Source organism: Felis catus, chromosome B2 (genome assembly GCF_018350175.1).
Source record: "Felis catus isolate Fca126 chromosome B2, F.catus_Fca126_mat1.0, whole genome shotgun sequence".
In the NCBI taxonomy this organism is placed as follows: Eukaryota; Metazoa; Chordata; class Mammalia; order Carnivora; family Felidae; genus Felis; species Felis catus.
This window is the reverse complement of record NC_058372.1, coordinates 41,176,441-41,188,923: the sequence shown is the minus strand read 5'-3', so window position 1 is coordinate 41,188,923 and position 12,483 is coordinate 41,176,441. Positions and strand designations below refer to the sequence as shown.

The 12,483-nt window shown below is 57.9% G+C and overlaps 1 protein-coding gene across 1 annotated transcript in view; it reads right to left on the bottom strand.

The window, feature by feature from the left end:
- TTBK1 (tau tubulin kinase 1) overlaps nucleotides 1–12,483 on the bottom strand; it is a 40,672-nt gene that overhangs the window by 21,453 nt on the left and 6,736 nt on the right. Inside the window, 12 exon segments of the mRNA XM_045057590.1 lie at nucleotides 1,361–1,683; nucleotides 1,686–1,921; nucleotides 4,631–4,809; nucleotides 5,062–5,293; nucleotides 6,222–6,376; nucleotides 7,988–8,113; nucleotides 8,199–8,291; nucleotides 8,706–8,771; nucleotides 9,193–9,297; nucleotides 10,513–10,653; nucleotides 10,823–10,896; nucleotides 11,135–11,282. Of these exon segments, the coding sequence (XP_044913525.1) occupies nucleotides 1,361–1,683; nucleotides 1,686–1,921; nucleotides 4,631–4,809; nucleotides 5,062–5,293; nucleotides 6,222–6,376; nucleotides 7,988–8,113; nucleotides 8,199–8,291; nucleotides 8,706–8,771; nucleotides 9,193–9,297; nucleotides 10,513–10,653; nucleotides 10,823–10,896; nucleotides 11,135–11,282 (1,878 nt within the window).

Genomic DNA, 12,483 nt, shown 5'->3' with positions numbered 1-12,483 from the left:
CTTCCTAGACTCTGCGCTTCCTGTGGGTGCAGATGACCTCTGGTGCCTCTGGGACCTGCCACAGGCTACATGCTCAGCAAGTGTGGAATGACTAGGTATTGAACAAATGAATGAATGCAGGAAAAAATGAGAGGGGAGCGAGGTGGAATCGCAAACCGATCTTGCTTCTTCTGCTTACCCAGTGCTGGCCTGGTGGGCACAATGTCTAGGTCAACAACAGTCATGCTAGCCCATACTCTTCCCTGGCTGAGCCTCCAATTTAGGTTGGCTAGGACCTCTCTCAGAGTTCCCACTTTTATAGTCCCCAGTTTTCCAGAATCCAGGGCACAGCTAAGACGCACACCCCTTGGGATCTCAGCTCAGAGGCCCTCTCTTCTAGACGTGGGGATGGGGCCTGAACATAGCCCTGCCTGGAGCTGCCCTTCTCCAGGGCACCCACGTGCTCCCAGGCCGGGCCTTCCAATCTGAGCACACAGCAGAACTGACCTCGGCCCTGGGCCCTGCTCCTTGGATTTCCCAGAGCCACCTGGTGCACACCCCTAACGTGGGGCGACTGAGTGGAACGCGGCACAGCCCCAGAGCCCCCCAGCATCACCTCCTTGGCCCTCCTCAGCCCCTCAGAGGAGACCTGCTCCTTTCAAAACCACCAGTGACAGCACTGCTGTCCATCCAGAACTCAGCCGGGAACCCTCTGCTCACAGCCCGCTCAGTTCTTTCCCCAACACCTCTTGGTTCTGTCCACCTTGCCCCACGTCCAGAGCGCCCACCCTGGTCCAAGCCACCAGGGCACTCTCGTTGGCACCTGCTGTGTGGCCTTCCTACTGGCAGTTCTGTGCCTTTTAATCCGTTTTCATACAGCAGCCAGAGGGATCATTCAAGAGGACCAAGGTAAACATATGTCACACCCCTGTTTCAAAGCCTCGGGTGGCTCACCGAGTCCTCAGAATCAAGCTCTAACCCTTTAGCTCAGCCCCAAGGCCCTCCAGGATGGAGCCAGGGACCTACCCCTCAGCCTCATCTGCTGCAACATGCAATCAGCGCAGTGCTTTCTGACTGCCACCTCCGGGCCTTTGTACACACTGTCTGCTTGGCCTGGGAGGCCTTTCTCCTGCTTTGTCACCTGGCTGACACTGCTCATAATGCAAAACTCAACTCAGAACGTTGAGGGTGCCTTCTCTGGAAGCTTTGACTGTCCCCCAAGCATGGTTTTGGACCCTGAAATCTGTCTACCTTCATCACAGCCTGCAACTGTTGGGTGCTATTCAATAACCCCCATAGAGCACACAAGGAGCACATCAAGAGCGCTCCAGGCAAAAACTATAGGCATCCAGGGGTGGGGAGTGGGTGCAAGCCGCCTTACCTGTCTCTGTGGGCCTGTGGGATCGGACTCTCTCCGTCGAGGCCGGGGTCCCGAGTGCAGGGGCGAGTGGGAAGGGCTGCCGGGCGTGGGGGGCTGTGACGTCTCTGACCGGCCATCAGCTTGGCTCAGCTGGGGTGGTAGGGGCTGGGTTGGAATCTGCCGAGGGTCCTCCTCAGCCAGCGTCTGCATGCCTCGTCCCCGGGGCCTGACGGCGGGCTCTGCCCCTGGCCGCCGCCGCTCCTCGCCCTCCTCGGGCAGCGGCCGCAGCTCCTCGGGCTCCTCGTCCGTGGTGCCCGATGTGCTGGGCTCGGCCCCCGGGGGAAGTCCTTGAGCTCTGTCTCCTTGTCAATGATGACCCACTCCTTGCTGTCAAAGTCCTCCTCCTCGGCCAGCGGCACTGAGCGGAAGGCGTTGCTAAGGGCCTCCTGCTCCACGGAGGCTGACACGTCCATGCGGCCGCTGGCCTGCCGATCGGCGTGGCCTGTGTCCACTGAGAGCATCTGGGCCGGCTGCGAAGAGCAGGCTTGGCGCGAGGGTGAGCCGGGCAGATCCATTCGTGACCTGCAAAGCCAGCCCACAGGAGGCTCAGTGCCAAGCCTCTCCAAATCTCCAAGGAACTCGAGTAGGTGGCCAGGTGCAATGTGACCCCTAGAACCTACTGACCACAGCATCTCTCCCACCCTGGGCCAGGCCCGGTCACCTCCTAGATTACCACCCCCTAACCTCACTCCCCACAAAGATTTCATTCATCCATTCATGCATTCATTCCCTTCAACACATGTATTTGAATGCTTACTGTGTTCCAGGAATACAAACATGCAGAAAATAAAACCTGGTTCCTGTGCCCAAGGAACGCTCTCTTCTGGACCAGCCAGGAAACTTAATCTCCCTAAGGCCCACTTTATGCTTGCTGGTCCAGTGCTCACACTCCGTCAGAGGCTGCCTCCAGGGCAAACACACCCATCTGGCCCTTGAGTTTGCAGATGAGCTTTCTAGCTTCTTCTACCACCACCTCCAGGTCTGGCTGGCTGGTTTCACCACCCCTAGCAAACTCCAGTGGCTCCCAGCCCCGATGACAAAGTCTATGGTGCTTAGCATGGCACTCAAGCAGCCAGACTAAGGCCCAGTATCACCATTCTCCCAGCCGGACCCAAGTCAGGGTCACTGGCTTTTCCCCAAATTGCGCATGTGCTCATATTTCTGTGCCATTACACACGTCACTCTCTCCACATGGCCTGACCTTCCACCCTTTGCTGTCCCAAGCAGCTTGGATGTCACCTCCTGTGGGGGGAGCCTTTCCATCCTGCCTGGGGGGCTACTTTGCCTTCCCAGCACTGTCTGTGCGCCCCTGTCCTCACAGAGTGGAGCCCGTGTGTTTACATACCTGTCTCCCCACGAGGCCGTGAGCCCTGCCAGCCAGGGACTGGGTCCCATCTCACTCTGGGGCAGTGATCCTACCTTGGGACACCTCTTCCGTTGTTACCTTACACTGTGCTGTGAACCTCACATTACTTCCAGAGGTTCTCAACTGGAGGGGAGGGTACCAGTGCCAAGGTGAAGATTTTGCTGCCTGCAGGAAGCTACACAAAGGCCAGGGTGCCCCCACCGAGGACCACGGAGGCTTAGCTCCCCTGGGGTTGTGCACACCCTCATGCTCAGGCTGTGGGCAGGGGGCTGACTTTTTTTTCTCCCGCAGCCTTGAGCCTGTGAGACAGAGGGGTGCAGTTCAGAGCCACTGTGGGGCTTTCTCAACAGCCCCCCTGCCCTGGTCTGTGGGACCTGCCAACTCCTCCCTCTCCACAAGATTTGTATTGATTTAATAAGGCTTTAAATACAAACATCCCTGAGGTGGGCCACCCAGGGTCCTACACTGATGCTCCCATGCGAATGGCTGGTGTTGCTTCCCTTCCTGAGAGCATGGCTTGTTTTGATGGACACAAAGGAGAGAGGGGCTGAAGGGGAAAAGGGGGGCGAGGAAAGGGGAGAAGGAGGGAAATCCAAATCCCATCTGCTTCATACTTTTTCCTGCTCCCAGGTGTCCCAGAGCCCACCCAAACCCTCTGCCCTGCCTACGAGATCCTGAACCTTCCCTTCCAGAAAATCTCTCCTCAGCCGTCTCCTCTTCCCATCATCCCTGAAACAAGGCGTTCATTCTGAATCAAACCAGTTTGCTCTTCAGGACTGTCTTTGTTCGGGGCATTCCCACCTCTCTTCTCCACTGATATCCCTTCCAAACTGCCGTTCCTCAGTTCTCCTTGTTTCCTGAACCCTCTGGGCTACCATGGATGAAAATGTGGTCTTCAGTCCCAGGGAGGCCAACCTGTGTGAGTGTGAGTGTATGTGTGAGGGCTGTTGGCCACCTGAGCACAGGGCCCACATCCCTCTGTCCTGGGGGTGCCGTGGGGACTGGTATAGGGCTCCCCTGTCTTGAGTACTGCCATGCTCCAAAGGGGCGCCGTGCCCCATCCCAGAGGCAGAGTGCAGTCTGGAGCACAAGCCAGAGGAGGGGTCATGAATGAGATGGGGATGAGGCACACTGGGCCCTCCTAGGCTGGGCCTTGGGAAAAGACCCCTTTCCTGGTGCGGAGAAGACCTCAGCCCTGCTGTGAGGTCAAGCCCCGCCCAGAGCCAAGCGATGGTGGGGACATCTCTCACAGGCCTCTCCCACCTGAGCTGTCCCACCCACTGGACAGCTCATCCAGGCTTCTGACTCTGGTCGCTGATGGCCATGGACCACCCTCACATTCACAACCCCCCCCCTCCTCCTCCATCCTGAAGGATCGTTTTGGCTCTAAACTCTCCTCCCACCAACCAGGTCCCCCCTGTGACATTCAGATCCCTGAGCCCTGACCCCCAAAACCTGATCCACCAGTCTTGGAGTTGAGCACTCCCTGGGCTCTCCTCCCAGGGCCCTCCCCCAACAGCTGAAGGGAGCCTAGTCAGCTGCTCTGAGGCACCTGTAATTAGTCTCTAGGGAGAGGTTCTGGAAGCACACCCACCTACCACCTCACCCCTCGGCCTCCTCCTGGGCCAAGGGACCCAGCTTCCCACTCGTATGGCATGCCTCCACCCTACATCCCTTTGTGGCATGAGCTGGGGCCTCTGTATCTGTCCCCCTCCAACCAACCAAGTCTGACCCCAGGCCCTAGTATAACCCTCTCAACACTCCTGGGGCCCCCCAACCTTGCATCTAATCTTTCCTACAGACCAGCCACGTGAAGGCAGAGGGGGCCAGAAGGCCCTTGGCCGTCCCCCTAGCCCCAGACCTACCTCCTCTCATGCAGTTCCACCCGTCCATCGGCTGTGGAAAGCCTCTCAGACTCAGGGCTGTTGACCCTCCGGTAGCGAAGAGAACGGACTGGGGTTGTCGGTGAGTCTGGAGGGGCACGCACCGGGGAGCTGGGGACCCCCACACCTCGGCTCTGCTCCTCTTCCACCACACAAGGGGTCTGCAGGAGAGGGGAGTGCCATGAACTGGGGCTGACAGGGCGGCTGTGGGTCAAGTGGTTTTCCCAGGGTGAAGGAGATTGAGGGAGGTCGACGCTGGTGATCCTGACATGGGGCAAGGCCACGGAGACAGGGCAGGTGGGCACATGGCTGGGGAGAGGGCACACAGGAGGAGCGGGAGGGGGGCCATGGGTTGGGAACCAGGGTGGGAGCGGGGGAAGGCCACCCACGTCCTTCTCTCTGGCTGCAGTTACTTTGCCGATGTTGATCCGGAGTTTGTTCCGGTTGACATCCGTCTCCTCCCAGACTTCAGCCTCAGGACCCCCGGGGTGGGGGGCAAGGTGGGGGCTGGGACCCAGCCCCTCAGGGGGCCGCCCAGGCAAGATTGGGGGTGCGTTCTCCTGGTCACTCAGGTGCTCGCCCTGCAGCACGTCCTCGGTGTTCTCCCGGAGCAGGTCCCCGGGCACTGGCGTCACGTTGACCACCCTGGAGAGGCCAGGAGGGGCCATGGGCAAGGCTGGCAGGGGTTCCCTCTCCTCCCAGCACAGGCCCTGGAGATCACTGCCACCCATGGGAGTAGGCACAGTAGAGGCCTCGGCAGGGGTGGGGATGTCCCTAGGCCCATCCCCATCCCTGGCTCACAAAGCCTGCAACTAGACTGTCCTTAGTCCGGCAAAGGGCTGCAAGGAGATGTGACTGCCCGGGATGGGCACGGCACCACCTCATCCTGTTAATTTAAGAGGCCCATTGCTTTCCAGGCCCAGCCAGATTTCCATCGCAGTTCACTGGCTGACCTCATTTAGACCAGGAATGGGTGTAAAGAGGAGTCATTTGGAACTCCTTGAGCAGTATCTTTACAGTACGGGTCTCTCTCCTGGAGCCCCTACCCTTGTTCTCCCTGGCTGCCCCCGCAGCAGGGGGGGGGTGTCCCTCCTCACTCTGGCCCCTCCCCAGGTGCCTCTGTCTTTGTGCTTGCCACAGGGTTCTGGAATCGCTGACCCATCCGTTACAAATATCCCAGACCCAACCAAGAGCACTCTGAGGGCGGGGGCTGCAACTTTCTTCTCTGAGCCCCCACAGGCCCCAGTGCTGGGGCTCGAGACACGTTCACTAAATGGATGCATGTGAGCAACAGAAACAGATGGTGGGGCTCAGGTATTTTCACTCAGGGCTCCCCACTCCCCCGTAAAGTCAAAGACTCCAAGTGAGGATGTGCACCCTGTCCCCAGATTGAAGGTGGAGATGGGGCAGGACCGCCTGGGGTTTGAGAACCCCACTGTTGAGCACCTTGGATGGGAAAGACAGCCAGATGTGTCCAGGTGAGAAGAGGAGGAGAGGGCTGGCTTTTTGGGTGACAGCACTAGGCAGAGGTCACCTGGCCCCCCACTGGGCCGTCATCCCTCCCAAGACTCACCCGAACATGGCTGCCGTCTGCCGCGTGTTCTGCTGGGGTGGAGTGGAGGTGCTTGTGGACAGGAGGGCATCGGTGCCCGCCTTCTCCCAGTCAAAGGCCTCATTCTCAGCGATGCCCCGTTCCTTCATGCTGTTCTCAAACACCGACATGATCAACTGCAGGGGTGGGGGTGGCGGGAGGACAGAGAGGTGACCCTGGGGCTAGCCAGGAGGAAAAGACAGTTGCCGGGATTGCAGAGGGAAGAGAGGGGCCTTCCAGGACAGGGATAGGCCGAGAAGGGGCACTGGAAGGAGAAGGGCACATTGATTTTAAATGAAAACATGCACATAGATATGCAAATCAGTACGCAAATTACTATCTTGGTTTGAGCCCCGCTGGCTGGACACAAGCCCTCTGAGATCTGTCCCTTGCTCACCATCCCCAGCCTGCTCTGCCATTTCCACCATGGGGGGGGGGGGGCGGGCGGGGGTAGGGTGGGGGGGAAGCCTCCGCAGCCTGGAAGCACCGGTCATTTCCCAAAACCACCACCTGGGGTCATGCCTCTGCACAGGTTGCTTCCTCCGCCCACACCGCCTTTACCACCAATCCTCTCTGCTCAACAAGCCTTCCCTGATTCCCCCACCCACACATTTCCTGATCTGCAGCTCGACATTCCTCAGCAGCCAGCACGGGGCCGCACACCGTGTGCTCGCTCACTCGCAGCTGTCTGGTCTGGGGAACCCCAGGAGGCTGAGGATTGGGCGAGGGGAGGGGGGCAGGGCCTTCTATTGCCCAAGTGAGGCATCTCTGTCCACAACCTCTAGGCTCTAGGCTCTGGAGGCGGTGGGCACCTGTAGAACATCAGAGGCCCCCAGACCATTCCACTTTCTTCAAAAAAATGGTTTTAATGTTTATTTATTCTTGAGAGCGAGAGGGAGAGACAGACAGAGCGCAAGCAGGGGAGAGACAGAAAGAGACGGAGACACAGAATCCGAAGCAGGCTCCAGGCTCTGAGCTGTCAGCACAGAGCCTGATGCGGGGCGCGAACCCATGAACCGTGAAATCATGACCTGAGCCAAAGTTGAATGCTTAACCGACTGAGCCACCCAGGCACCCCGGACCATTCCACTTCTGACTTAACTCTCTCCAGAATACAGGGCAGGTTCTCTCTGATGGCAGGACCCACTTCACTGAGGGCCCACTGTGTGCCCGATGCTATGCTCCCTGTGGTGTGCAGACTTGTGCCTGGCACATAGTGGGTCCTGGGCAGAACACTGCTGATGTATCCTCATTCTCCTGTCGGGGTCAGTGGGTCCCCTAGGGGTGTGGTGGTGGCACCTTGGAAAAAGCACTGGACTTGGAGTCAGAAGATGTGCCTGAGCCCAACCCTGCTCACGGCCTTGCTATCGGGCTTTCGTTTCCTCATCTATGAAATGGGGACAATGCAGAGTTTCGGTGAAAAGTACTCGAAAGCACTTGGCTTCATTAACCGTTAAGTGTTAGAATAGTAACATAAGGAACACGCATTATCACCGAAGGCTAGTTTTGAGGCTTAAATGAGTTAATGCATGAAAGGCACTGAGGACAGAGTAAGCTGTTAAGAAATCTTAGCCATGAAGACTGTTCACAGGAGCACAAAACAGTTTCATGCAGTTGGAAGACCAGGGGGGGAGATACACGAGGCTAAGCCAACAGGGGAGTGGGGCCTCAGCAGTATGGGTGCTGCCAGGGATGGTCACCCCCAGAGAGATGTCTGGGGGTGCAGGGACCAGGTGGCAGGCTCCCACCTGGTAATCGGGCTTGGTGAAGTAGTCGAGGCTGGCAATGTGGTCCAGAAAGAGGTGGAACTCGGAGGGCATGTGCTTCAGCAGCATCCGGTGCTCATACTTCTCCTTGATCATCCCTACCTGCTCCTGGAGGCAACAGGGCACAGGGTAATGGAGCCCCAGCGACCCCACGCCCCCTCCACCTCCTCAGCCCCACCTGCACAGGGCTCACCTTGTCCTTGATCTTTCTCCAGGGCAGCTGCCCCACTGCAAACTCTACCAGCATGTAGAAAAGGGACCACAGGTCATCGTGGCGGCCCATCTCCTGGGGGGGGGGGACGACAGGGGGGTCACCCACACCTTTCAGGTCCTTCCTGGGAGCGTGGGCTGATCCTTCACAAGGAGAGGACCCTTCAGGGAGCCCTGACAGCCAAACCCTGGCTCTATCCCTGATCCTCCAACACACATCGAGTATGAGTCTCAAAACTTGTGTCCACACAGATTGATGGTGGGAGCAGAGAGGAGGGAATCCCGAAAAACAAGGAAGAAGGTAAAGTCATGGAGAAATGGCCGCAAAATCTTGTTCCACTCATGGCCTCTGGCATGGCAGCTTCCGGCCCCTGCCCCATACTTCTCTCCCCACCTCAACAGCTGCCCACCCGACCCTCTTCCCCTTCCTCTGCCCCTGACCTGGGCCCTGCTGCCCCCGCATCCTCAGGCCCACAGCTCTGCCACTCACCCGGTTCTTGTGGGCATTGACTGAGGCATAACGAACAGTCCCTCGAAACCCGGCCACATTCCGAGGCTGCAGAAGGGAGAACACAGCAGGACACTCACCCGCTGCCCCTGATTTGGGCCACATCTCAGCCCTGCTAACTGAGCCTAACTGCCTACTTTAACCCTGACTGCTTTCCCTCTCCACCAACCCCCATGCTGGCCTGGTCAGGGGCAAGCCTGACACACCAACCCCAGTCCTACACCTGCCTCCTGACCTTGCTCCCTGCCCCTGTATCCATCTCTGACCAAAGTAGGCAGCCAGATCACAAGGTGTGGATGTGGCATCCACCAAGAGACCAGGGAGCCAGGAGACGGGCCAAGCGTAGACTGAGCTGGGTGACACTCATACTGAACACGGGCCGGGCTTGCTTAGGCAGCTGCAGGAAAAATTGGTGAAGGTCAGGGGCCGGGTGAGGGGGCCAGGGTTTCCCACGAACAGCGATACTCACGGGCCGAACATCCCCCGTGGTGTTGGTGTACTGCCGGGCCAGCCCGAAGTCCAACATGTAGCACTTTCTGTAGGTGGAGGGCAGCCTGCCCATGGCAAAGTTTGACTGGGAAAGACAGTGGCTGTGACCGTGGGGCTTCAACCCCACTTGGCCCACCTCAAGGAGTGCCAAGAAACGTGTTTAAGAGTAAGCTTTGGGGAGCCTGGGTAGCTCAGTGGGTTAAGCGTCTGACTTAAGCTCGGGTCATGATCTCACAGTTCACAGAGTTCAAGTCCTTCTTTGGGCTCTCTGCTGTCAGCACAGAGCCCGCATCAGATCCTCTGTCCCCTTCTCTCTCTCTGCCTCCCCTCCCCCTCCCCCGTGCTCTCTCTGTCTCTCTCAAAAATAAACATAAAGAGAAAACATCAACATGCGCCATAGGCCATGGCATCCCATCTGAGGGGCAGGTGGGAGCACCCTCATTTTACGGATGGGGATACTGAAAGCCAAAGAGTTTATGGGGCTTCTCCAAGATCACAAAGCAAAGTGACAACCCAGCTGGGGGTTCCAATCCTTAGAACTCCCCAGCAGAGCAGTGTGGCTTAGGGTCACTGTCCTGCTGTAAGGCAGCAGGAGACCTGCATTGTTCTTGCTGTCTGACCTTGGGTCATTCAACCAATCTTTCTGGGCCTCAGTTTTTACCCCTTATTAAATTGGAGGTTCTTACAACACCGGGATCCAAGATGCCACAAAATCGGCTACTTGGAATTTCTTACCAAGCCCAGCCCCTCCATTCCTTTTTTAAAAAGAAAAAAATTTTAATGTTTATTCATTCTTGAGAGACAGGGAGAGACAGAGCATGAGCAAGGGAGGGGCAAAGAGAGAGGGAGACACAGAATCAGAAGCAGGCTCCAGACTCTGAGCTGTCAGCACAGAGCCCAACGCAGGGCTTGAACCCACGGACCGTGAGATCATGACCTGAGCCGAAGTGGGACACTAAACCGAGGGAGCCACCTGGGAGCCCCATCCCTCCACCCCTTTTGATCAATTCCTCTGTACTTCCCCAGCCCCTGCACCTTCTGAGGTTCAAGGACTAATCAGGGCATGGGTAAGGGAGACGACAAGAACAGAAGAGAGACGTGGGCAAGGGGCAGGCAGGGGTGTGTTCTCCTGGCAGGCAGGGAGAAGGGGCTTGGGGTGGAGAGCAGGAGGAAGGGACAGGTAGGAGAGGCTGCTCCTGCCCAAACCACTGTTCTGGAGGAGAAACCATGGGACCCACAGAGGGAGAGGGTGGGGGAGGGGGTGTGCTTTGGAAGAGGGGGCAGGTGGGGCAGCCCTCACCGGCTTGATGTCACGGTGCAGGAAGCCCACCGAGTGGATGGCCTCAATGGACTCCAGGATCTGCTTGCCCAGCCGCAGCGTGGTGCTCAGCGTGAAGGTGCCTCGCGGCTGGCTGCGGCGCAGGTCGGCCAGATTCCGGCCCTGAGGGTGGGGGGAGGGGGGAGGTCCAGGCTCAGCTGTCATGCCAACCGGCACCACCGTGACACTCTGCCCAGCCTCGTCCCCAAAGGCTTGTGCCCACTCCTCAACCCCAGGGGTCACAACCCAAGCTTTGGGGGGTAAGTGGAGGGAGGATCCCACAGGGACTCACCTGGAGCTGCATCACCACATAATTAAATTTCTCATTCCGGCCACAGCCAATGAACCTGCACACGTGGCTTTTCCCTGTGGGGGCACAGACAGGGGTCTCCCAACTCCCACTCCTTCTTCCTCACTTCCGATCCCAAGGTGTCTCTGGTGCCCTCTTGATTCCTGGTCCCATGACCACTTCTGCCACCACCTCCCCATGCCCCTCTCCCCATCACCGCCCTTAGACTCTGGTTCCATCTCACCATCCCCATCAGCTCTCCCTTAGCCCCTGGCTCCACCTCCTCCCTCCCATCCTCCTGCCCAGGGCCCGCACCTTGCAGCTTTTTGAGCACAGCCACCTCCATCTTGAGGACCTGCTTGGGCTGCTGGGCTGACTCCACCTTGAGGGCCACATTCTCCCTGGTCAGCAGGTCCATGGCCTCGTAGATCTCACCAAAGCCCCCGCCCCCGATCTTTTTCAGCTACAGAGATGGAAGAGGGGGATAGGAAACCCAGGGATCAGGCTGAGCAGCTCCTCATCCCACACGCTGCTGGGTCATACCCTTCGTTGGTGGGGTAGGGCTAGTTTTGAAGGGGGGGACCCTATGTCTGCCTTCCTTGCCCCACCCACCTGTGTCCCCACTTCCCCTCCTAGTGCCAGAGACAGCTCAGCCCATGCATGCATGTGCATGCACACACAGGGCTAGGTGTCAGGCTGGGAGGTGGGAGAGGGTATGTGACCTCTGACCCCATGTAGACATGGAGACGAGCCTGTGTAGGATTCTGAAGACATCATGGGCCACCATAAATCTTTTTTTTTTTTCTTGAAGGACAAGAAATATTACACTCTCCCCATCCCCCAAACTAGATTGAACAACCACCATCCAGAAGGAAAACTAATTTCCAGAACCTCCCAGCTTCAGGGTGGATCCTCCATGGAAGCTGGCCCTTCCTGGGGTTGGCAATGTCCTGACAGGTGTCATTAGAGGGAGAGAGTAATGCGGGGGAGAAGTATTTGGGGGAGAGGACTCAGCAAAGGGTATTCAATGCCCATCCTGCTGCTGAAGCTCACAGCACTCCCTAGACCCCTGGTCAAATGCCTCAAATCAGGGTGAGCCTCCCCTGAGGGTAGGGGGTACTGTGGGACCATGGTCGAATGGAGGTTTGGAGAGTCTGTCTATCCCCCCAGGGGACGGGGCAGTACAGACCTGACCCTCTAGGCCCTCCTCCTCCAGCATCCCTGGGCAGGCAGTGAGAAAAGGCAGAGGGGAGAATTGTGTTGGAGGAAGAGTTCGCAAGGGTGGATGAGCAAAGCTGAGCTATGGGAAGGGATTAAAATCACTTCAAGTCAGAGGCCCCGGGGTCCCTGGAGTGTGCTACTGGCAATGATAAAGGACAAGGAGAAGGTGCAGACTTCTAAGTCGGGACCTGTTTGGTTTAAAAAAGATGTACAGCTCACCTCATGGGTGGCCCGCCCTCGCTGAGCACCTTCCAGAACCCTCACTTGCCTCCGGTTGGCTTGTTAACTCACCAGCACAGCTGGGCTTGCTAGTGATTGGGCGGAGGCTGCTCTGACCAGCCAGCCTGTAAACGGACTCTGAGCCTCTAGCATCTCCAAGCCCTCCCCTTAGCATTTATTCAGCACTCAGACCCCATTAAATGTTTAATGGTGGCTGAAGCAAG